Raw genomic sequence first — 25,351 nt, 5'->3', positions numbered from 1 at the left:
TTCGGAATGCTTTTACTTATCCAAGCCATGTTTTCTCGCGGCCCATTGTACTTCATGATGGTGAAAAAAATTTTGTCGATATAATTCACCTTTTTATTTATAAAAAAAATCAAAAATTGACCGAAAATTTGGAAAAATTAGCAATTTTCAAAATTTTAATTTATCTGCTTTTAAGGCAGACAGTGTTGCATCATAAAGGAGTTATTACTTTACATTTTCCATATGTCCACTTTCATGTTTGCATCATTTTGTAAATGTAATTTTATTTTTTAGGATCTTATAAGGCTTAGAATTTTAGAAGCAAATTTTTAAGAAAATTTCTGAAGCCCACTTTTTTAAGGACCACTTCAATTCTAAAGTCACTTTGTGGGGCTTACATAGTGGAAACCACCCATAAATGACTCCATTGTAGAAACTACACCCCTCAAGTTATTCAAAACTGATTTTACCAACTTTGTTAACCCTTTAGGTGTTCCACAAGAATTAAAGGAATAAGGAGATGAAATTAAAAAATTTCACTTTTTGGCAGATTTTCCATTTTAATTTTTTCCTGTAACACATCAAGGGTTAACAGCCAAATAAAACTTAATATCAATTATCCTGATTCTGCAGTTTACAGAAACGCCCCACATGTGGTTGTAAACTGCTGTACGGGCACACAGCAGGGCGCAGAAGAAAAGGAGGGCCGTATGGTTTTTGGAGAGCAGATTTCACTGGGATAATTTTAAATTGCCATATGACATTTAAAGACCCCCTGATGCACCCCTAGAGTAGAAACTCTAAAAAAGTGACCCCATTTTGGAAATAACAGGATAAGGTGACACTTTTATTGGTACTATTTTGTGGTATATATGACTTTTGATTGCTCTATATTATGCTTTTTGTGAGGCAAGGTAACCAAAAAATGGCTGTTCTGGCACAGTTTTTAGTTTTAGTTTTTTACAGTGTTCATTTGACAGGTTAGATCATGTGCTATTTTTATAGAGCAGGTTGTTATGGAGGCAACAATACCAAATATGTCTTTTTATTTTTCTTTTGTTTCGGTTTTGCATAATAAAGCATTTTTGAAATCATGTTTGTGTCTCCTTTTTCTGAAAGCAATATTATTTTTATTTTTTGGGCGATTATCTTATGTAGGGGCTCAGTTTTTGCAGGATGAGATGATTGCTTGATTGGTATTATTTTTGGGTACAAATGACTTTTTAATCACTTGATATTACACTTTTTGTGATGAAAGGTGACAAAATGTCTTTTTTTTAGCACAGTTTTTATTATTTTGACCAGACTGGGTGGATCATGTGATATTTTTTTAGAGCAGGTTGCTACGCACGCGGCGATACCTAATATGTCTGTTTTTTTTTAATTATTTTATGGGAAAGGGGCTTTTTTTTTTTTTTTATTTAAACTTTTAATTTTTTTATAGTTAAAAACACTTATTTCACTTTTATTATTTTAATTTTTGTCCCACTATGGGATTTCAACATTACATGGTCTGATCCCTGTTTCAATGCAGCACAATACATAGTCCATGCAGTACAATACATATCTGTGTATTACACAGTAGAATACACTGATAGTTTGCCTATGAGACCCAGCCTGGGGGCTGGGCCTCATAGGCCTCTGTAGCTGCTGGGCCCCAAGGCCTTTTGAATGGCTTGGGGCTGCCATGGCAACTATCGGGTCACCGCAACGCGGGGATCTGATGTATGAGAGGGAGCGCAAACCTCCCATATGCCACGGTCAGCCCTGACCGCTGCATATGAGGGATTAATCCACCGGCATCTGCGTTATCACCGATGCTGGTGGATGCAGCAGGGATCCGGCTGTCAACAACAGCCAGATCCCTGCTGCTGATCGTGGCACCGCACATTGGGGAACAGAAGGACCGCAGAACGGGAATGCTTGTCCTAGGGCACCAAGTACCGGCCATTTAGGGGTCCTTAAGGGGTTAAAAAGTTTTTAAAGATCGGAGGAGTAAATTTTCACAGGAAATGTATGCTTAAAGGAGTTATCCCATGGCTAATGTAAATGTACATGACAATCCCTTTGTAACAAAGCTAGAACCAGCCCTGTGCCTCACATGGATCCAGAGATCTCCCCATTCATTGCTCTGCTAGATTTATATCAAGCTCAGGGGGTGTGTCTTTTTTGCTGCAGCTCAGGGGGCGTGTCTTAGCTCTCCCTATCAGAAATCAGGAGGCAGTTGAAGAATGAAACTGAGCATGTGCGGCCATTTCAGTGAGCAGGTCAAAGTAAAAAAACAAACAGCAGGTGGCGCTATACAGATACATTTTATTGAATAACTCAGTGGCTATGCTAAATTTATAATTGCATACAATTAGGCTACTTTCACACTACCGTTCAGAGCGGGTCCGTCTGATGTCTGCTCAGACGGATCCGCTCCTATAATGCAGACGTTTGTATCCGTTCAGAACGGATCCGTCTGCATTATAGTTTGAAAAAAATTCTAAGTGTGAAAGTAGCCTGAACGGATCCGTCCAGACTTTACATTGAAAGTCAATGGGGGACGGATCCGTTTGAAGATTGAGCCATATTGTGTCTTCTTCAAGCGGATCCGTCCCCATTGACTTCCATTGTAAGTCTGGACGGATCTGCTCGCCTCCGCACGGCCAGGCGGACACCCGAACGCTGCAAGCAGCGTTCAGGTGTCCGCTCACTGAGCGGAGCGGAGGCTAAACGCTGGCAGACTGATGCATTCTGAGCGGATCCGCATCCACTCAGAATGCATTAGGGCTGGACGGATCCGTTCGGGGCCGCTTGTGAGCGCCTTCAAACGGAGCTCACGAGCGGACACCCGAACGCAGGTGTGAAAGTAGCCTAAAAAAGAATTCAGATCCAGGTGCTGGTTTGAAAACTGTAGAATATATTTTCATGGGACAACCCCTTTTAAGTGCCAGAATTTGTTTTGTGAATGAAATATTAAATATTGCTGTTTATTTTCTACATAACACTTCTGGCTGACTTTAAATTACAGATGCGTGATATATTTGGAAATAGGCTCCCGACATTTCCACCAAAATATTATCTAGCGATGACTAAATCTATGGCTGTACAAAGGAGAATAATGCTGGAGAGCTACTTGCAGGAAGGTAATGTCACTAAAGATCCTATGTCTTTGCATTAAAGGGGTTTTCTGGGTCTTCTGTATTGATGGCCTATCCTCAGGATAGGGTGAGGTGGGGGTCCGACTTCAGGCATAGCCAGCACATGGAATAATGCAGACCTGACAACCTGGCTCAGCAGGGATGGATATAAAATGCTATTATATTATATATCTATTGACCTTGTTCTGTTTTTGTTTTTACAGTTGTTTTAGATCCTGTTGTTTCTAACAGTGATATCTTCATCACATGTTTCAAGAAGTTACAGTTGGTAAGCATGCGCTCGCCATTTTTGGCTATAAAAATATTTGACCCCTTAGTCACTAACCTCAAGTTGACACAAGCCTTTCTTTTAGGGTGCTTTCATACCACTGTTTTTAATTTCCAACAGGGAATGAGGTGCTTTTTTTTTATTTATTTATTATTTTTATTTTTTTTATACTATTGTGTGTAATTTCACGGATTATGCTATTTCAGATTTTTTTGGGATTGCAACAGTGCACCTTCCCTTTTTTGCTGGATGGAACAGCACAGAGTACATCTGCACTTTCCAATATAGTTTAAAAAAACATCCGCATCTGTTAAACCAACGCATTCGTTTTTGCAAGGTTTCTGAATAAAAACTGATACATGTAATGGGAACAAACAAACAAAACGTTGTATGACAGAGGCCTTAGGCTGGGTTCCTAAATTCAGATTTTTTCATATGCTTTTTGAAAGCCAGTGGTGGATATGATCCAGACCTACCCTTTGGCTTAAAAAACTACATAAAAAGCCACCACTACCCATCCCATTGCCATTCTAAATGGTACATCTGTACTCTTGTACAGCATCTGTGAACCCAACTTTATGACCTTGTGAAAGCTGATCTGAACTGATAATGCATCTATATTTTTCAGGAAACATTTAAGATGCCAGCTATAAAAGTGATCCTCAAAGTTTACTTGCCAGATGGCAGACAGGTTAAAGTAGACTCCAAGACTTCCGACACTGCGGAGAGAGTGCAAGAGGTCAATTATTTATCCATTTTTTTTACCTTGTACAGCTGATTATAGCATCAAGAACTTGAAGAGCTTTATTACTGCAGCCTATAGGTGTCAACTGACCTGTCAATTAAGCTTTAGGCTACGTCTACACGACGACATTTGTAGCGCAACATTTTGTTGCACTAATGTCGCGCGACAATTTTTATAATGGCAGTCTATGGTGTCGCACTGCAACATGCAACATGCTGGGACTGTGACGCGACAGTCGCAGAAAATCCATTCGAGATGGATTTTTCTGCGACTGTTGCGTCGCAGCATGTTGAATGTTGCAGTGCGACACCATAGACTGCCATTATGAAAATTTTCACGCGACATTAGTGCAACAAAATGTTGCGCTACAAATGTTGCAGTGTAGTTGTGCCCTATCTGTCGCGCGACTTATTGTCGTCGTGTAGACGTAGCCTTAGACAGGCTGAGAAAGATGAGATATTTGTAGGAATGCTCTTTGATCTGTGCAGAGGTCAATGTGCAGGGAGGGGGAGTAGATAAGCTGTGACAATCGCCTATTGTGAAGAGTGGATCCTGTATCATCTGTCATTGTACTCACTGATAATGAGAATGCTGAAAAATATTTTTACAAAACAGTATCCGTCTATTAGGCTTAGTGTGAAAACTTTTTTTTTTTTTTTTTTTTTTTTTTAATACAGATGATGACATGGATAATTAGCCGAAACATCGAAAATGAGTGAAAATACATTGAACATAAACTTTACTGATCATCTTAGACAGCTTATTTTGATTGCAGGGATATTAAAGGGCTTCTGTCACCCCACTAAAGTGATTTTTTTTTTTTTGGGGCTAGTTAAATTAGTTATATTGCGATATATGACAATATAATTGTGTTACTTACTTTGATCCAGCAGTTTCTGCAAAAAACGAAGTTTTATAATATGTAAATTCGGTCTCTACCAGCAAGTAGGGCGGCTACTTGCTGGTAGCTGCTGCAGAAATCCGCCCCCCCCGTCGTGTTGATTGACAGGGCCAGCCGGGATCTCCTCCTCCGGCCAGCCCTGTCGGCATTTCAAAAATCGCGCGCCTGTGTTGATTCGGCGCAGGCGCTCTGAGATGAGGAGGCTCGTCTCCTCAGAACTCCCTCAGTGCGCCTGCGCCGATGACATCACCGAAATAGAAGACGTCATCGGCGCAGGGCTGGCCGGAGGAGGAGATCCCGGCTGGCCCTGTCAATCAACACGACGGGGGGGCGGATTTCTGCAGCAGCTACCAGCAAGTAGCCGCCCTACTTGCTGGTAGAGACCGAATTTACATATGATCAAAGTTCGTTTTTTGCAGAAACTGCTGAATCAAAGTAAGTAACACCATTATATTTTCATATATCGCAGTATAAGTAATTTAACTAGCCCAAAAAAAAAAAATCACTTTAGTGGGGTGACAGAAGCCCTTTAAATACTGTTTTGTGATATTTTAATACTATGTCACAAAAACACATTTACTGTAATGGTTTTTGCTTTGTAAGGGCTCTTTCACACTTGCGTTCTTGTCTTCCGGCATAGAGTTCCGTCGTCGGGGCTCTATGCCGGAAGAATCCTGATCAGGATTATCCTAATGCATTCTGAATGGAGAGAAATCCGTTCAGGATGCATCAGGATGTCTTCAGTTCCGGAACGGAACGTTTTTTGGCCGGAGAAAATACCGCAGCATGCTGCGCTTTTTGCTCCGGCCAAAAATCCGGAACACTTGCCGCAAGGCCGGATCCGGAATTAATGCCCATTGAAAGGCATTGATCCGGATCCGGCCTTAAGCTAAACGTCGTTTCGGCGCATTGCCGGAGCCGACATTTAGCTTTTTCAGAGTGGTTACCATGGCTGCCGGGACGCTAAAGTCCTGGCAGCCATGGTAAAGTGTAGCGGGGAGCGGGGGAGCAGTATACTTACCATCCGTGCGGCTCCCCGGGCGCTCCAGAGTGACGTCAGGGCGCCCCATGCGCATGGATCATGTGATCACATGGATCACGTCATCCATGCGCATGGGGCGCTCTGACGTCATTCTGGAGCGCCCCGGGAGCCGCACGGACTGTAAGTATACCGCTCCCCCGCTCCCCGCTCCTACTATGGCAACCAGGACTTTAATAGCGTCCTGGGTGCCATAGTAACACTGAACGCATTTGGAAGACGGTTCCGTCTTCAAATGCTTTCAGTACACTTGCGTTTTTCCGGATCCGGCGTGTAATTCCGGCAAGTGGAGTACACGCCGGATCCGGACAACGCAAGTGTGAAAGAGGCCTTAATTATTATTTTTTTTTGTAATAATATGTTTGCAAAGAAATGTAACTTTTACCATAAAAGAGCTGGAAAGTAAAAGTAAAATTTTTCTGCCATACCTTTTACTAGAGAAATTAAACACCAGACCCTCTATATAGCAGGCTGCCTATAAAGCTACTCTTAATTACACTACGTGTCGTCTCCCTTGTGTAATTACAACTGAATGGAGCGAGTCTGAGACAACGGGCAGTCTAATTAATAAAGAGGAAGCAGCGCTCACATGGAGTGCCGTCTTAAATTCAAACAGCTGATCGGCAGGGGTGGCGGTTGTGGAAACTCGCCAATCGGATATTGATGACCTTTCCTGAGGATAGGTCATCAACACAAACGGGCTGCACAACCCCTTTTAATAGCATTACGGTTTTCTTCAAAGGCATAATGCTAAATAAATAGTAACACTGTTTAGTAGCTTTTTAGGCACAGCAAATCCTAACCTTACAATAGAGGAGTCCTATAGAGTAGTGGTAAGTCTATTGCCTGCTATACACAAGGTCTGTGGTTTAAGAGATTTATCAAGTCATTTTCTCAGTAAAGGTTATGGCAGAATAAAATGGAATCCCCCCCCCCCCCCCCCCCCCATCTTTTCTTTTCTGGTAAAAGATACATTTTCTGCAAAGTCATTATTAATGAAAGAGGAGCAAAAACCATTACAATACAATAAATGCATTTTTGTAACATACTTGCTATAAAAACAGTATTTGATATCCCTGTAACCATAATAACCTGTACAATATAGTGAACACATTATTTATGGTGATCGGTAAACTGCATAAATAAAAATGGCTGTTGTGTATGGCAACATGGCCATTAAAAAAACTTATGGCTATGAATGTAAGAAGGGAAGATGAGGGGCCAACATGGTTTGCCTATATGGGGCCCTGAAATTCCTGGTGACAGCTCTGATGGGAGCCCTCTGCTGTCTGCATCGCACAACTGCATTTATATGGGGAATGGTCAAGTGAACCTGCCCCCACACATTGCCTGCCATTGAGTTTGGGCCCCATAGCAGCTGCTTCCACTGTAGCTAAGCCCTTGCACAGGACCCAGCACCATATTCCATACATGGTTAGCCTATAGATGCTGCAGAACAGGACACATCCATAACCCACACCAATATGCAGATATGGGGCTATGCATCTCCTATAAAAGCACGTTTTTTACCATTTACAATTTTTAAAAAACAAAACAAAAAAAAACAACCTCCAATGCTAGTTCAGTTCATGTGTGAAGGCTCCATTTTTCTCAGGGTGGTTTGTAGACATGGCATATAGATTGTTTGTTTCATTTGTACTGTATACTTTTATTTCTCAGGTTGCCTTGCTTACATTAAATGTATCCAGAGAACTTATGGAATATTTCAGCTTGTTCATTACACATAAAGATGCTAAAGGCGTTTTCTCAGGTAGGTTCTTGGGTTTGTCTTTGTAATCATATGAACAATGACGTAGCTAAAATGGAAGATTCCTAGTGAAGTTATTATGTTCATCACGAAAGAACCATTCTGAAATTAGAGTATACATCCTTATGTATCACTTTAAGGGTCCATTCATACATCCAAAATTGCGGAACGGATGCGGACCCATTCATTTCAATGGAGCCGCCAAAGAATTTTGAGCATGTTTTATTCTTGTCCGCAGCCACGGACAAGAATAGCCATTTCTGTCATAGTGCCAGAACGCACATGGCCGGTATCCGTGTTTTGCGGATTCCCATTTTGCGGACTGCAAAATGCTTGCGGACGTGTGAATGGACCCTAAGCACATGCCTAAGGTGGCCTTGCAGGAGAGTGTGAGCAATATCTGACCAGCACCAAATTCGCGGTGGAACGCTGTGGTGGGAAGGAGCGGGCTCCACACGTAACTGAAGAAATCCCGGCAGTCGTAACTTACTTTTCGGTTATGCTTTTAATTAATTAAATGAATTAATTAGAAGCATAAGCGAAAAGTAAGATACGACTGCCGGGATTTCTTTCTTCAGTTGTAGGAGTGTGTGGCTGCTCCTCAGGGGCATTACTACTGTGAAGGTGGCACAGAGAAGGCATTGCTGCTGTGAAGGGGGCACAATGGGCATTACTACTGTGAAGGGGGCACATAGAGGGCATAACTACTGTGAGGGGGCACAATGAAGGGATAAGTACTTTAAGGGGGCCACAATATGGGCCTAACTACTGTGAGGGGCACAATGTAGTTGTTATTAGGGGACACATATCTGGACATAACTATTGTGAAGGTTGTACAAAGAGGGCAATGGTATTGTGAGGTAGCACAATTTTTTTAAAGTATTGGGTGGGGGGGTCAGAGAAAGAACCCGCCCCGGGTACCAAACACCCTAAGCACGCCACTGCTGTGGATAACCTAAATGCCCAGATGGGGATACTCAAAGAACAGGGTGGCAAAGGGATCACTGATGGCAATGTAAAAATCCAGTGATCTGTTTGTGGACTGGGCCCATATTCCATGACTCCATTATCAGTCACCTTGCTGAACAGCAGTTATAATTGTAACAATGTATCAGTATCCGGACTGGTCAGTTATATTTTCTTCATGTATAAATCTCCAGTATACATTGTGACTAATCCTCTTTTTTTTACCTGCAGTGGTGAAGCGCGTTGCACCTTTTGAAATCCCATTTATAACCATTTGGAACATAAATAATGATTCATTTCAAATTTGCATCAGGAAGTGGTAAGTGGTAGGAAATTAGGATGTGCACATTCTGCACCTGAGATGCTAAAGTGTTAAAGGGGTTCTCCGGGCTTTTAATATTGATGGCCTTCTCCTCAGGATAGGTCATCCATATCAGATTGGTGGGGGTCCGACACCTGGCACCCCCGCCGATCGGGGGAAGGCGCGTGCATGCCATCTCTCTTCCTGCTGCTATTTCTATAGGAAAGCAGCAGCGAGCAGGAAGAGAGAAGGGAGACGGCACGTGCACACTGCGCGCGCCGTCTCCTCATACAGCTGATCGACGAGGGTGCCGGGAGTTGGACCCCCACTGATCTGATATTGATGACCTATGCCAAGGATTGGTCATCAATATTAAAAGCCCAGAAAACCCCTTTAGGCTGGCAATATGCATTGAAATAAAGAAAACCATGAAATGCAATGCAGGCAGCATGTTATAGAGCAGGAGGAGCTGAGCAGATTGATGCATAGTTTTGTTGGAAAAGATTCAGTAAAATGTATAATTTAGGCTGGTTTTAGATGAGTTTGTTTATTCGGGGTATTTCCCAGCCTAATCGCTGCTCCTGTGAAGTGAACTCTCCATAACGATTTATGATGTTGTGAATTCCAGACTCGCCACCGATCTGCTGAACTGTTATCACATAACGTGGTGACTACAGTTCAGTAGATTGGCGGTGAGACTGGAATTCACATTATAAATCATTATAATGTTGCGAGTTCACTTCACTGGAGCAGCCTGGAGTGCTCAGCTACAGTATATTTGGAAGTCCCATTGAAATGAATGAGGGGCATCCGCACAAGCGGTAGGGCTTAAGGAAATAGCCAAGCCAGCGCTCGGCTATGCGTGGTGCGCCCTCCGGCACTTTGCAGGCTCTGTTCTAAGGATAGGTGTAGGTCCCAGAGGTGCGACGCACACCTTTTAGATATTGGGGGCATATCCTAGTGACAGCTATCTCTGTATACACACTTAGGCCTATTGCACACAAAAGTTATTTTTTTTCTGTTTACGTTTAGTTTTTTTGCTTTCCGTATACGGAACCATTCATTTCAATGGATCCGCAAAAAAAACTGAAGTTACTCCGTATGCCTTCAGTTTCCGTATTTCCGTTCCGTTCAAAGACAGAACATGTCCTATTATTGTCCGCAAAACGGACAAGGATAGGACTGTTCTATTAGGGGCCAGCTGTTCCATTCCGCAAAAAACGGAATGCACACGGACGTCATCCGTATTTTTTGCAGATACTTTTTTGTGGACCGCAAAATACTGAAAAAGCCGTACGGTCGTGTGCAAGAGGCCTTACATAGAGAATGCTACCAGTCACTTGTAACACCTCCTCCATATGTACAGATGAAGTCATAAAAAACTGATTTAAATGCAGATATGATCCAATTAATGAAAAACTTTAAGATGTAATGGTAATTTAAATTCTGACATTTGGTATTTAAAATTGTAATTATATTCTGATTTTTGAAAGTAAAAGTAGCGGTATGTTAAGTGTACACAGTAAATGGTTCTGGATGATGCAGGTGTTACACGGATCTCCCCACCAAACCTTTACAAATAACGGCATGCTATCCTTGTGTCTGCAGGTATATGACCCCCTCTACTGATGCTATGCTAATGGGCTGTCCGGCCGCTGTGGATTTACTCTATGCCCAGGTATGATGTGAAGCATTATACCATAGTCAGGTTTGCAAGCTGTGCCATATTTTATTTTGCTTGCTTATATAGCGCTCACCTATTCCGCAGCGCTTTACAGACATTATCATTGCTCGCTATCTCCAATGGGGCTCACAATCTAATTTCCCTATCAGTATGCCTTTGGCGTGTGGGAGGAAACCGGAGAACCCGGAGGAAACCCACACAAACGCATGCAGATTTGTCCTTGGTCAGATTTGAACCAAGTGCTAACCACTGAGCCACCGTGCTGCCCATATTTCCCTGTTTATTCACACAGACTGGTTGCATATGTGTTTTTCATGCTTTTTCTCTATGTAATGCAGTTAAACTATTGCTATGTTTCAATAACTGTGTCTTTAATTCAGGCTTGGATCTAGTTCAGGCTTTAGTTCAGACTTGGATTGGTCAAGGTCCCGTATGGGGCCCTTCCATATTTAGGTAGGGAAGATAAGTTGTACCACCATAATACCCCTCAAATTTACACTGCCTAAATAATACCATGAAATGACAAAAGTGCTACAAACATAGTGGCCACATAATATGGCCATGTACAGCCTACATAACAATACCATGCAGTGCCCAGATAATACCATAACCAGCACTTTATGGACATAAGGCTACCTGTTTTATAAGGCAACTTATCCGGAAAAAAGAGTTTTTTTTGTTTTTTTATAGTCGCACTGTAATAGTCTTTCTCTGGGAGACACATCTTTGCCTATTATTTTCCCATGGAGCATTGCCACTAAGTCTCCATACACAGCTGGTCTCTTTAAGGAGAATCACCACCTTCCTTAAGTTGAAGTACAGCCACACGATCAGGTGTCCCTTTAGCATCTGCAATTATCAGAGATACAGTATGGGCCTGTAAGACTCCCTCATTTCCAGATCTTTATCCAGTTTTGGCATCAATATATCTGTTTCGTACATAAATGCAGGAAAGTTTCCTTTATTTAAAGGGTCACTGTGATTTCAGATGTAGATGTGCTTTTCATCTTTTAATGTGTTATTGGGACATCTCAAAAGTTTTGATTGGTGGGGGTCTGAGAACTTAGTCTATAAGCTTCTTGCAATGCAGTTCACCTTCTACAGAACTTCTACTCTGCACCGCTCTCTGTTTCTTTCCTCTGGCCTGCTTTTCCAGTAAAGTTCTTGTATAGATCTTGTCGCCGAATAACCGTGAGCCAATAAAAACGTTAAACTGGAGCCAATGCTCACATACATGAACACCATATAAATGAAATTGCACATATGCCTATGGTAAACGTACTACAAAAGGCCTATAAAAAAACTACCAGACCGCGTAGAATATAAATACATTTTATTATAACAATATATAAGAAACAATTCATACATAGAAAATAGGTACGGGGCTGCGCCATCCCGGAGGAAGCACATAATGGGTAACTGATTCTCTGTTATACTATTTTGCACTCTGCACTTGCACTTTGTTTATCTATATGTGGATATTGTATTGAATCATCACCCCTGTGTCTTCCTCCTGTGGATGTTGCCCTTGACTGTACCTATTCTCTATGTATGAATTGTTTCTTATATATTGTTATAATAAAATGTATTTATATTCTATGCAGTCTGGTAGTTTTTTGATAGGCCTCTTGTATAGATCTTGTATAAACTCCTATGTGTAGTTATTACCCAAAATAAAGTCCATTCTAGATAAATATATATATGTACTTGAAATACAGTAATAAAGTCTCACATTTTTATTTCTTTTTCTCTGAAAATCCACACCTGGATTTGGGGATTTTCTGCCATTCTTCTCTGTAGATCCTCTCAAGCTGAGGTTGGATGGGGAACGCTGGTGGGCAGCCATTTTCACGTCTCTCCACAAATGTTCGATTGGGTTCAAGTCAGGGCTCTGGCTGGGCCACTCAAGGACATTCACAGAGTTGTCCCTAGGGCACTCCTGTGTTGTCTTGGCTGTGTGCTTGTCACGGCTGTGTCATGCTTGTTGCTGTGTGCCGTGACACGTTAGCCGTGCATGCAGTTGCCAGGGGCAACGTGTCGGTTACTCTGCTGGTGTGTGCACTGACCCTTATATCTTAGTTCCTTCCCTGTCTTATTCTGGAGGGGTTGACTTCCTGGTGTGTTCTGGGTGTAGCCTCATGTATCTACTTAATCTGGTGTTGTGAGCGTGAGGTAAGTGGTACTCCAGCCTCTGTTTTTGCTAGAGCTATGCTCCTGTCCTGGATTTTCCATCTTTCCAGTGTGAGGGCCACCTAATTAGACATTGAGGTCATACGATGTCACCTTCCCTACCTATCCCATTTATATGTTTAGTGTTGTTTATGTTTGGGTTGGTGTTATATGTCTGGTTGTTGTTACATGTATGGTGGTGTTTGTTGTCCAGCATGTTTGCTAGACATTCCCCTGTTTATCTGAGCCTTCGGAAGAGGGCCTCAGGGTTCCCCGGAGGGGGAACCACAAGTCGGTGAGCAGGTCTGCCTGGGGCCTCCATGCATCCTGTCCGAATGGGGGTCCAGGCAGTTTCTGGTTTGCTGGATTCCGTGTTTGTTGTTTTTGTGCTGTCCTGTTGGGTGAACAGGTTCCAGTACTGTTGCATGGAGTCCAGTCGTCGTTGTTTTCAGCGGCAGGTAAGTGTGTGTTTCTGGGCTCTTACCTGCCGATCCTGTAGCTGTTCACTGCCTTTCCCTTCCTTGCATCTAGGCCGGTTGAGACTCCTGTTCTTCCATGTGTTGGAAGAACAGGTTGTCTCATTCCTGCTCCTATTCAAGGGATTATCAGGGCGACTCTGGGTCCGAGGTTCCTGGATATGAGACGTCTTACAATCTGGGTCCACTTTTACGGTTAGGAGTCAGGGCGAGGATTAGGGCTAACTCTAGGAGGTGACCTGCTCCCTTATCCCAGCTTCCAGGCCTAGTTGCTATTCCCCCTCTCCCCACCATGACAGTGCTTTGGGTCATTGTCTTGCTGGAAGCTAAACAGTCAGCCTAGTCTGAGGTCCAGAGCACTCTGGATCAGGTTTTCAGTAGGAATATCTCAGTACTTTGCTATATTAAGCTTTCCCTCAACTATGACCAGTCTCCCTGTCCCAGCCACCGAAAAATACCACCACAGGATGATGCTTCATTGAAGAGATGGTATTTGGCAGGAAATGAGCAGGGCCTGGTTTCCTCCAGACATGACACTTAGAATTTAGGCCAAAAAGTTAAATTATGGTTTCATCTGACCAGAGAATCTTGTTGCTCACAGTCTTTTAGTTGCTTCTTTGCAAAGGCCAGACGGGCTTTCATGTCTTTTTACTGAGGCTTCTTTCTGGCCACCCTGCCATAAAGCCTTTTAGAAGATTCTCCTGTCTGATCATAGGGTCTTTGGAGCTCACCCATAGTGACCATTGGGTTCTTGGTCACTTCTCCTACCAAGGCCCTTCTCTGATGATTATTTAGTTTGGTGGGGCGGCCAGCTGTAGGAACAGTCCTGGTTGTTCCAAACCTCTTCCAATTAAGAATTATGGAGACCACTGTGCTCTTGGGAACTTTCAGTGCAGTGGAAATAGTTTTGTACCCTTGACCAGATCTGTGCCTCCCCACAATCCTGTCTCTGAGCTCTACAGGCAGTTTTTCCTCCTCCATGGCTTGGTTTTTGCTCTGATATGCATTGTCAGCCGTGAGACCTTTATATAGACTCTGACTTTCCAAATCATTTCCAATCAACTGAATTGACCACTGGTGGACTCCAATTAAGGTGTTGAAACATCTCAAAGATGAGCAAGAGAAATAAGAGGCCCCCAGAGATAAATTTCAAGTGTCATCATAGCAAAGGGTCTGAATACGTATGTCCATGCAAAATTTTAGTTTTTCCTTGCCCCTTACATGTGCTGGGATTCTGGCCCTAGATTGCAGCCCACAGCAGGGAACGCAGCTCCAACTCCACTGTTATTGAACAGGCGGTGCAGAAACATTGGTGGCTAGCCACGCTGAAAATGGCTGTTGTGCTTAAAATGGAGATGGGGGGGGGGGGGGGAATGGAGGGAGAGAGAGAGAGACGCTGGAGGGGATGGAAGATGCAGTATATGTGTACTCTACGTGCGTGTCAATGCTCACATGACTGATCAGGCATGTGAAATCTGATGTACCCGATCCCAACCTCTGCCTTTTGGGTAGAGTCAAGAGGCCTCCATAGGTTGACCAAAACCACTGAAATCGGCAAGTTTGGCTGATAAACCTCTAAAGGGTATGGGCAACTTTACTGTCCATGAATTTATGGAAAGTTGGCAACACTGAATCGAGAGACGATAAAGGAGCCATCAATCGGTTGGGGTCTGGTGGTTTGACTAATTGATCAAAGCAGAACAAAACAGTAGCCGCACCCTAGTTAGTTATAATGCTTTCAATGTGTATTACATTCCAGGCATCATGGCACATTTTGTATGCAGTGGCGTCGCCAGGGGGGGGGGGGGCAGAGGGGGCCACGGCCCCCCCTACATCACACTGTGCCCCCCCAACTAAAATGCCCCCCCAACTGAGCGGCTGCAGCCGGGCACAACAGGGAAATGAGCGCTTCCATTGCGCTCATCTCCATAGTCATCTGCCTGTGCTGCGGCAGGGGAGGGAGGGGCGTGTCCCTTCCCCTTCCTCTGATAGGCTGCCGGCCTAGTGCCTGCAGCCTATCAGAGGCCGGCGTAGGCAGCGCGATGATGTCATCGCGCCTCCTGAGCCGTACGGCCTGCATCACTGACATGGAGGTAAGTATAAGTGTTTTTTATTTTTATTTTTTACAATAGTTTTACAGGCACATTGGGGGGGCTCTTGTTACTGGCACATGATAGGGGGGCCTTATGTTACTGGCACATTGTGGGGGCTCTTATTACTGGCACGTGATGGGGCGGGGCACTTATTACTGGCACGTTATTGGTGGGCACTATAGGGGCATCTTTTGAGGCCACACAGAAAGGGTATTTTTGTTATGGGGGGCTCTGTACAGTAGCATTTTATACTGGGACACATTATGGTGGGTACTATGGGGAAGGGAGGAGAGGAGCACTATGGGGGCATTTACTGGGGGCACTATATAGGGGTATTTTATACTGGCACATTATGGGGACATTAGCTCAACTGGGGGCATTACAAGGGGGTATTTTTTGCATTGTCACATTATAAGGAGAATTATTTCTACTGGGGGAAGGGGGGCATTATGGTGGGCTTTATTACTCCCCCATGGTATGACCCCCTAGTAGCAGCACCAGCCTCTCCCTGCTCTGCTATCCCTCTGCCCGTTCTCCAAATCCTTATTATGAAATCTTTCTCATTAGGATAAAACACAACATCAGCTCCACCGAGCCCCCGGCCAAAGTGTTGAAGTGGTGTCTGAGATCCTCAAGGGTCAAGCCAAGTAATTGTAAGTTTTCCTGTGAAATATGTTTGTTATACACATATAGCCTACACTGTGCCACACAATGTACAGTGTACCGCTACACTGTGCCACACAATGTACAGTGTACCGCTACACTGTGCCACACAATGTACAGTGTACCGCTACACTGTGCCACACAATGTACAGTGTACCGCTACACTGTGCCACACAATGTACAGTGTACCGCTACACTGTGCCGTCTGTTCTATAAGCACCCTTGTTCTGTGGCGGCGGACAGAAAATAATCTGGAAGTGCCCCTCCCGAGACCAGGCTCTGGATCCGCCACTGGACTGCTCACAGGAGTGTACATTTCTTCTAAACTGTAATCCGTATCCTCTGACCTGCAGAAATCGGCACTCGCTCGGTAACAACTAACAGGCAGTGCCTGTAGGCTGTAGCCTGGCCCTGTTACAGAAGCTAGCCGAGTGGTGTAAGGTTAAGGTACTAGCAGAGATGAGCGGCCGCTGAATCCTGATTTGAAGTTACTGCAGGATATGGATTACATTTTAGAAATGTCAAATGTACACTCCTGTGAGAGGCGGGGAGAGGGATCTGTGGATGACACTGTTATAGGGAGGGGGATCTGTGGATGACACTGTTATAGGGAGGGGGATCTGTGGATGACACTGTTATAGGGAGGGGGATCTGTGGATGACACTGTTATAGGGAGGGGGATCTGTGGATGACATTGTTATAGGGAGGGGGATCTGTGGATGACACTGTTATAGGGAGGGGGATCTGTGGATGACACTGTTATAGGGAGGGGGATCTGTGGATGACATTGTTATAGGGAGGGGGATCTGTGGATGACACGGTTATAGGGAGGGGGATCTGTGGATGACACTGTTATAGGGAGGAGGATCTGTGGATGACACTGTTATAGGGAGGGGGATCTGTGGATGACACTGTTATAGGGAGGGGGATCTGTGGATGACACGGTTATAGGGAGGGGGATCTGTGGATGACACTGTTATAGGGAGGGGGATCTGTGGATGACACGGTTATAGGGAGGGGGATCTGTGGATGATACATATAGCATAAGATGCTATATACGGTATGTGTCATCCACAGATCCCCCCATAGCAGTGTCATCCACAGGCAACTAGGACATGTTGAAATCTGAGTGATTGTATATATATTTTTAAACCACAGACAGCAGGACTTTTCTTCCCAGTTGCGGTTTTAGGTATTGGGTAAAGTATCGCAGCATTTCTAAGCATACTTGTGTAAATGTATCGTTGTTATAGCTGCCCCCCCTACTTTTGTCCTGGCCCCCAGTGTGCCCACCCAAAATTTTAAATCTAGAGACGCCACTGTTTGTATGTATAGTTTTGTCTTGTTAATGGGGCTGAACTGTAGTACCGGCCACAGCTACACAAACGGATGTGTCATTGTATGGCTCTCACTTCAGCAATGTAGACCCTTCATCTGCTTAACTATAGGGATCCCAGGGGCCAGTAAACTCCCACTGATCACACATTGATGACCCATGAAAAGGATCATCAATAGATTTCTGTGGTCTTGTATTTGTCAACGAGGTTCGGGGCAGCATAAGGGCAGGGCAAATGATGGGGACTTTTTGACACGGTCAAAGCCCCAACCACATGCGGTGGCCAATGGCTGCACGACTGTGCGAGTAAAACTGAAGTATTACCTTCAAGATGGTGCAGTCAATGGTCATTGCACGCTTTGCCATTTTTGCAGTGTGGTTCAAGGTGTTTTCTTTTTCACAGTATTATTTTTTATTTTTTTAGTCCATAAAGCTGCATTTGGATGTTACTTTAAATTCTATAGTGAAATATTGAGTTTACATGACAGCGTTGTATGCAGCATGCTCTGAGTACGGTGGTATTTCCACTGGATTCTCTCTAGCATTTGAACGACTCGTATTTAAAATTTAACAAAATGTAAAAAAAAAAACCTGTGAAAAATGCTAGAAATTCATTGTGCAATCTCCATTGTTTCATTCTTTGGGGAACAGATACTTATTATTAAGGAACGCTACATGAACAGTACTCATTTATTGGCTTAAACCACGCCATCTGTTCTTACTTATTTACAGGCGGTTCAGGAGTTGGAGATGAACTGGTCCAGGCCGACAGAACAACAGACAAACCTGCTTAAGCAGTTAATAAAAACGGATAATAAAGTCAAGGTAATGTGAAAAAGCTAAATGTAATCTACTTGCCATAGTTTTGCTAGAGCTCCAAAGTGCGTGCACAGCCCTCGTATTTTACAAGGCAGCTCACCCCATTTACTTGAATGCATAAGCCATGGACCCGTTTGGCGCCAACTATGGGGTGAAAAAACCTTTCTAGTTTAATCGCAAGCAACCCCTTAAAGGGTTATTCCACCTTTTCAACACTTTTTGTCTCTTACACACCAAACCTGTGGAGGGCAGCATACCTACCTCATTACCACTGCTCGTTTCTGTCTCCTTCAGTCCACCACTGTGTTCGCTGTGCTTCTGTCCCCGCTTGTAAATTTCCAACATGCACAGGATTCGCGTGTGCTGCTGAAGCCAATGACTGGCCGCAACGGTGACGCGTGCCTTGTGGGGGGGACATGACACTGCAGTGACCAGTCATTGGTTGCAGTGATACACTTGACCACCATCCATGCCAGAAGTCAGAACCGGAGCATGGCGACTACTGCAGTGGCCTAAAGCAGCTAGAACTGAGTAAGGGTGGGTTCACACTAGCGTTATGGAGTCCGTTATAGCTTTCCATTATAACAGGGTTATAACGGAACATAACAGAATTCATAGGATGGAATGCAAAACGGAAGCCTTTAAGAGGCATTCCGTTTTGCTCCGTCCTAATAAAAGTCTATGGGAAAACATAACTGATCTGTCTGGGTCCCGTTATGCAAGACGGAAAACAAAGTCCTGTCGACAGGACTTTGTTTTCCGTCTTGCATAACGGGAACCAGACGGATCCGTTTCGATTCCCATAGACTTCTATTAGGACGGAGAGCAAACGGAATGCCTTTTTAAAGGCGTCCGTTTTGCATTCCGTCATAATGCAAGTCTATGGGCAGCAAAACGGATCCGTCCTTCTGTCTTATGGATTCCGTTATAACCCTGTTATAACGGAAAGCCATAACGGACTCCATAACGCTAGTGTGAACCCACCCTAACTTTGTTTGCCTTCACAGGTCTAGGGGAGATGGGGGGAAAGCTAAAAAGTGTGAGAGGTTGACTAACTCTTTAGGCGCCCATAGTAGGGGTGTCACTCCTGTAAATTTCAGTGTTTTGAGATATTAAGGTGAGTACTAAGATACCAAATTTAAAGCATTGATAAAATAAATCCAATATCAAACTACACGGCCATTTTCACATGGTGCAATTTTATGTTTAAAACCAAAAACGGGAGCAATCCTGAAAGGAGGAAGGGTATAAATTCTCCTCTTCTCAGATCCTCTCCTTGTTTTGGCTAAGAGCCCATGTTTGGAGGTAATATTTATTTGGTATGGATGGACCTTTTACTGCTATGTGGTCAGGAAATATATCTACAGGTTCTTGACATTTTATATTGCAGTTTTTGGAGTTGATGCAACAAGTGGAGCACTACAGTTACCAGAAGTTGGACCCCGCTGCCACAGATAATCTAGACGCCAACACGATGGTCACCGTGTCTGTGGGAAATAATGAACTATATTGCAGCTTTCAGACATCTAACCAGAAGACTGAAATAATTAGTCTCCATATTGGCGAAATCACTGGCTGGCACGTCATGCTCCATGTAAGTAGTGAGAGAGTTTTATGGGTTATTGGTTGATTTAGATGAGGATTTTGGCTAGGATCAATGGGGCAGAGCTCTAATGTCATAAGACTGAGGGTGTTTTTGGCAAACTCTCTCACCCACTTTTTCAGACCTGTAAAGGGAAGCTTGCTTACCTGCGTCCTGGCACTGGCTCCTCGTTGTTTCTCCTCCAGACCTGCGATGCTCTGCTGGGCTCCCTTGTGGTAAATTTCCAGTTTTACTTCCCAATGTGAAGGTGCACGCTGCCATGGCTAGAAACTCTGCAAACACAAATAAGGTACAATAATGCCATAATCATAGAAAACATTCTGGTGCTAATGCTACGCTTATGTTGCAAATTTGAGATTCTTGGCAAATACATTTTGTACAAAATTATTTGGGCCCGTCTGCCAAACGTCAAGGCGATCTCTATAAGACGGGAACCTAACACTATATACTACCTGTTATGTGCCATACTGGCCGCCATAAGATTCAGAGAGCGCAGGTTCCACATGCATGCTGGGTCCACTCTGCTTTTTACAATTTTTGGTGCCATAACGGCCTCCATTAAATCCAGGGATGCAGGTACCAACATGCATGCTGAGCCCACTCTATACCTCTCCTGGTGCCAAATGGCTTCCAATAAATACAATGAGAGCAGGCTACACCCCTGGATTTAATGGAGGCCGTTATGGCACCAAAAATGGTAAAAAGCAGAGTGGACCCAGCATGCATGTGGAACCTGCACTCCCTGAATTTTATGGCGGCCAGTATGGCACATAACAGGTAGTATTTAGTGTTAGGTTCCCGTCTTATAGAGATCGCCTTGACGTTTGGCAGACGGGCCCAAATAATTTTGTACAAAATGCATTTGCCAAGAATCTCACATTTGCAACATAAGCGTAGCATTAGCACCAGAATGTTTTCTATAATTATGGCATTATTGTACTTTATTTGTGTTTGCAGAGCGCTGCTGCATTCTCCCCCCCCCCCCCCCCCCCCAAATGTCCAGTTTTGATATCGCCGCAGCGAATCACTGGCCGTGGAGGAGACCAGATCCCCTTGCCTTGTGTGACAATTTGTAATGACATAAGGAGAGATGGTCACTATGCGGCCAGTAATTTTCTGTGTTGATGTCAAACCAGATGTTTACGTTGAGAGAGCCCAGCGGAGCATCACAGGCCGGGAGGAGAAGGAGCGGGGAGCCGGCACTGGGAATCGGCTAAGTAATCTTCCTTCTACAGGTTTGGCAAACTGGTGGTGGGGGAGGGTGTTGTCCCCATTCTTGCACAACCCCTTTAAAGGGGAACAGAAATGCTGAGGACATATCTTTGGGATAGGTCATCAATCATAGATCAGTGGTGGTCTGACTCTGACACCCCAACCAATCAGCTGTTTGAACAGCCCAGCCCTGTACATTGGGGAGCAGCCCTTCATGGTACTGCGGAGCTTCTTCCCGTTCAGCAATGCAGTTCTAGAAAACCCCTATAAATGAATTTCCTTATTTTTCAGCAACCGGAAAAGACCATTGACCAACAGATGTTCAAATTTGGGTACAAGACTGGAGAAGTCCTGAAATGGATTATAATATGGACAAACCAGGTTTGTCAGGGAAAGGGGACCAAAGCCGTGGTGCAAGAGGGTACATCGCGATTCCGAAATGTCTGAACAACATAAGAGCTAGAAGTGGCCACACTGAAGATAATGTAATTCTGTGTGAGCGCTCATCATGGCCACAGGGGGGCAGTATCGCTCTTGTCACACAGATCCTACTAGGTGTCGTCCTGGCTGTGTGTGTAATTTTAATTTTTTGCATTACTCTAAAGGGTGTTTTCACGTGTGTGGTTTTCTTTTAATTTTTTTTATTCCCAGCCAAAGCCAGAAGTAGATTTAAAAGGAAGGGGAATATACTGTAAAGGAAGGACTTCTCCTTCCTGCTGGATCCACTTCTGACTTTTGCTCAAAGTGCATCAAAAACTGCAATGACTTCTCCCCCCGCCCCCCCAAAAAAAAAGAAAAAAAAAAGAGATGTGTGAAACCACTCTAAGGTGGCATAGGTCAAGTCAGGGGATTCGAGTCCAGCTGAGACTCGAGGAGCAGAAGGGGTCAGGGAAGTTGAGTATTCCTTTTTTTCTCTTTTTTTTCCTTTTATACTACTCTGAACCTCCCACCCATCTAATGCAGACAATGCTGTGATGTAATCTATAATCTATAATATATCACTTTTAGGCGTTCCTCCTAAGCACTTGGTTGAAAAAGATGTTAAGTGAAGAGCCAGTGACTTGTACCAAGGAGAACTTAGAGATTGTAAGTAACTGTGTGTAGTTCTCAGAACTTTTCAGAACTTGTAGTTTTTGGAAAATATTCAGTTCTATATTTAAATGTCAATGACCCTTTCTATTCTTTAGCAGGATAGCAGGACCTCTGCAAACATTTACACCAGAAAGCAAAACAAGGTAGGTCCATCAAAGTATCTGATAGAGAGATATATATATATATATATATATATATATATATATATATATATATATATATATAATTTATTATTCCTGCTAGAAGTTATGAATGAATTGCTAGGATTTTGCAATAGAGGTCCTGATGGGTGTTACCAGTTGGGGATGTGTCCCTGCACAGTCTGACACTGGCAGAACTGATTGGGCAGTGTCAGACCACAAGGGACACACCTGCAACTGGCAACAACCAGTTGTACTTTTATTCATAAACTTCAAGTAGGAATAATAGAGGAACAGCAATAGAATCGTAAGAATAAATGCTCCAGAATTGCCATTTCATGTGGAATAGAATAATTTACTAAAACAGACCTGGCAGGAAGGGTGACAGGTCCTCTCTGACACCCTGTTTGATGGACCTGTAGAGGGGGGATCCTTGCATGGTTTGGAAGGGATGGGCCCCTCTCTGAGGTCCCTGTGTTATTACTCCCTCATAGTTGATCTGATTATCTGATCGTCATATGACGAAGGCGTATTACGGGTAGGTTCTGCAGTTACTGGAAGCCAGTTACGGGCTCTGATTTATGATGTCTATGTTTTTGTCTTCACAGTCAGATGTCCTTAAGAAAAAGCATTCCTCCGTTTCCTACATAAAATGCGATTCCTCGGATCTGGCTGACTGCAATCTGTAGCTTTTCTCCATCCTTGACATGAAGGAATATGAAGTCTACACTTCGCCCAGCAATGTCATTGTACTCGCTGTCAACGTGCACACTCTGTACAGAGGGGGACATTATTTTGCGGCAGCACTGACCTGTAGATGCATCCAGAGGGATCAACGTAATGGACGGGATTGGTCAGCGACTATCTCTACAAGACATTTGGATTAGCCTTCTGCTTGAAGTAAAGGCCCCCATACCCATTAGTGTAGTGTCATCTGAACTAGCGGGTGGGGGGCTCCCGACTCTCCCTCAACAGATGATTTCGGGGGAGAGAAGAATCAGGTGAAATGAAGACTTTGGCCTGATCCTTTTCTTCTCCAGAGAGATGAGGTGTCTGACAGCAGCTTACTCCCCTTTGCCCACTGAATACACACAAACCTTTGGCCAAAGAGAAACATGGATGGGGGAGTCGGGAGAACGAAAGAATGGGCATATTGAAATCCATCTGCCTAATCCTCCTCCGCATCTGACACTGGTGGAGAGTTGGGAGGCCCACCTATACACCTCAGACGACACTTATCTAATATGAATGGCTAGATTAAGTTTTAACTTTAGTCTTCCTTGAAAACTATTCCCTTTTTATTCACACTTCCTGTCAGGGTACGTTAAGAGTTGTAGTTACTAAACAGCTGGAAGGTCCTAATTTGGCGAGCAGTGATGTAGACCATCATACCATTAGAAAAGGTGCATCTTCAGCTGCAGAAAACCTAATGGTTCCATTATTTCTGTGGGTTCTGTTTTTTTTATTTTTGTATTTTTTGCACTTTTTTTTCAAGTAAAACTAGTTTAAAGCGCTTGCGCCAAATATGAAGGTTATCCCTTATCCAGAGGATAGGGAATGACTAACTATTTGGTGGGTTTCCACCCTCTGGGTCTTCTACTGATTCCAAGAATGGGGGGGGGTCCCATGTTTTCATCCTGATGGAAGGGCAGGTACCAATCGTTCTCTAGGAGACTGCTGGAGACAGCAGCGCACAGCACTTGCCTATTTCCGCCAGTTCCATAGAGAACGACTGTAGCGGCAGGCAGGGTGCATGCTTGGCCTGTCCCTCCATCAAGATGGGAACATAGGATCGGTGGGGGTCCTGTGCATACCTGGCACAACCCCCTTTAAGGGGGAGTCTGTCACCAGGAGATTCACTGATAACCCAAGCACAATGCCTTGTATGTCTAGGTCAGCTGAATGTCACGATTCCTTTCACAAAGCAATCAATTGTTTCATTCTGGAGAAAAAAAATACTTTTAATCCATATGCAAATGAGCAGTAAGTGCACCAAGGGCAGGCCCAAGCCACTCTGTGCAATCTTGCTCCTATGGTTTTCTCCTTCTTAATAGGACCAGGTTACTGCAGTTATCACACCTGGCCCTGTCCAGGAGAGGGAGGGGCTAGCAGAGGAAGCGGGAGGAGCAAGGGTGCACAGTGTCTTGGGTCCGCCCTCGTTGCACTTAAAGGCGTTTTCCGGTAATAAGTATATTTTACATAATGCCCTCAGCCTGCCTCCTGAGAAAAGAAGATACAAATTTACCTGCTCATTTATTAAGGGACTTGTGACTATTTTAGTCTTAAAAATTGTTGCAAGTCCATTTTTTAACAGGTTGTGCGACCATATGTAGTTGCACGTCCAGTTTTATGACGTGTTGGGCGGGAGGCGGAGCAGTAGTGTACCAGGGGCTGTGCCAGCGGCCGGGACCGTGGCCCTGGCAAATTTACTAACTTTATGCCTAGAAACAGGGGCTGGAGTCGTTTTTTTCTCTCCTTAGATTTGACAAATTTATGATGAGGCGCACGTCCAATCTTATGTCAGCACAGGGGGAAATCTAAGAATGGCATAAAAAGGTGGTTTTCGTAAATAACCCTCCCCCCTTCCCCCCTCATTGTGCCTGGTTTATCTGTGAATTTCCCGGTGATAGTCCATTAATAGGAGACAGAAAGTAGAGAGTATGAAAAATCATTCTATAAAGAAAAAGCTGCCTATTTGGTGTCTCTAACCTGTATTATGTAGATTACAAATGTTGTAAATAAAGTTTGGAAAAACTTTTTCCCAATTTTCTTCTTAAAAAAAAAAGTTCCTGTCACATGTTGTATGTGTATTTTAATATATGTAATAAAGTATGAAATTTTCGTTTTTTTTTTTTTTTTTTTGACAATTCCCTAGTAATTTGCTGCATATGTGGCTGATCCAGGTCCGCAGGCGCCCCTGTGTGAATAGTGTGGGCAGCCTTCGGCTACTT

The 25,351-nt window shown here is 43.8% G+C and overlaps 1 protein-coding gene across 1 annotated transcript in view; it reads left to right on the top strand.

Moving 5' to 3' along the window:
- The window catches only part of SNX31 (sorting nexin 31), a 68,544-nt gene extending 43,441 nt beyond the window's left edge, over positions 1–25,103 (top strand). Inside the window, exons 3-14 of the mRNA XM_040433461.1 lie at positions 2,996–3,110; positions 3,329–3,393; positions 4,022–4,132; positions 7,759–7,849; positions 9,044–9,131; positions 10,722–10,791; positions 18,267–18,359; positions 19,744–19,947; positions 21,460–21,549; positions 22,177–22,254; positions 22,356–22,403; positions 23,009–25,103. Coding sequence (XP_040289395.1) covers positions 2,996–3,110; positions 3,329–3,393; positions 4,022–4,132; positions 7,759–7,849; positions 9,044–9,131; positions 10,722–10,791; positions 18,267–18,359; positions 19,744–19,947; positions 21,460–21,549; positions 22,177–22,254; positions 22,356–22,403; positions 23,009–23,089 — 1,134 coding nt within the window. The 3' untranslated portion in view covers positions 23,090–25,103. The remainder of the gene's footprint in view (positions 1–2,995; positions 3,111–3,328; positions 3,394–4,021; positions 4,133–7,758; positions 7,850–9,043; positions 9,132–10,721; positions 10,792–18,266; positions 18,360–19,743; positions 19,948–21,459; positions 21,550–22,176; positions 22,255–22,355; positions 22,404–23,008) is intronic.
- The last annotated feature ends 248 nt before the right edge of the window (positions 25,104–25,351 follow it).

The sequence above is a fragment of the Bufo bufo genome, chromosome 5 (assembly GCF_905171765.1).
Source record: "Bufo bufo chromosome 5, aBufBuf1.1, whole genome shotgun sequence".
Taxonomy (NCBI): Eukaryota; Metazoa; Chordata; class Amphibia; order Anura; family Bufonidae; genus Bufo; species Bufo bufo.
Note: the sequence above shows the minus strand (reverse complement) of the source record. Positions and strands in the feature narration are given on the sequence as shown.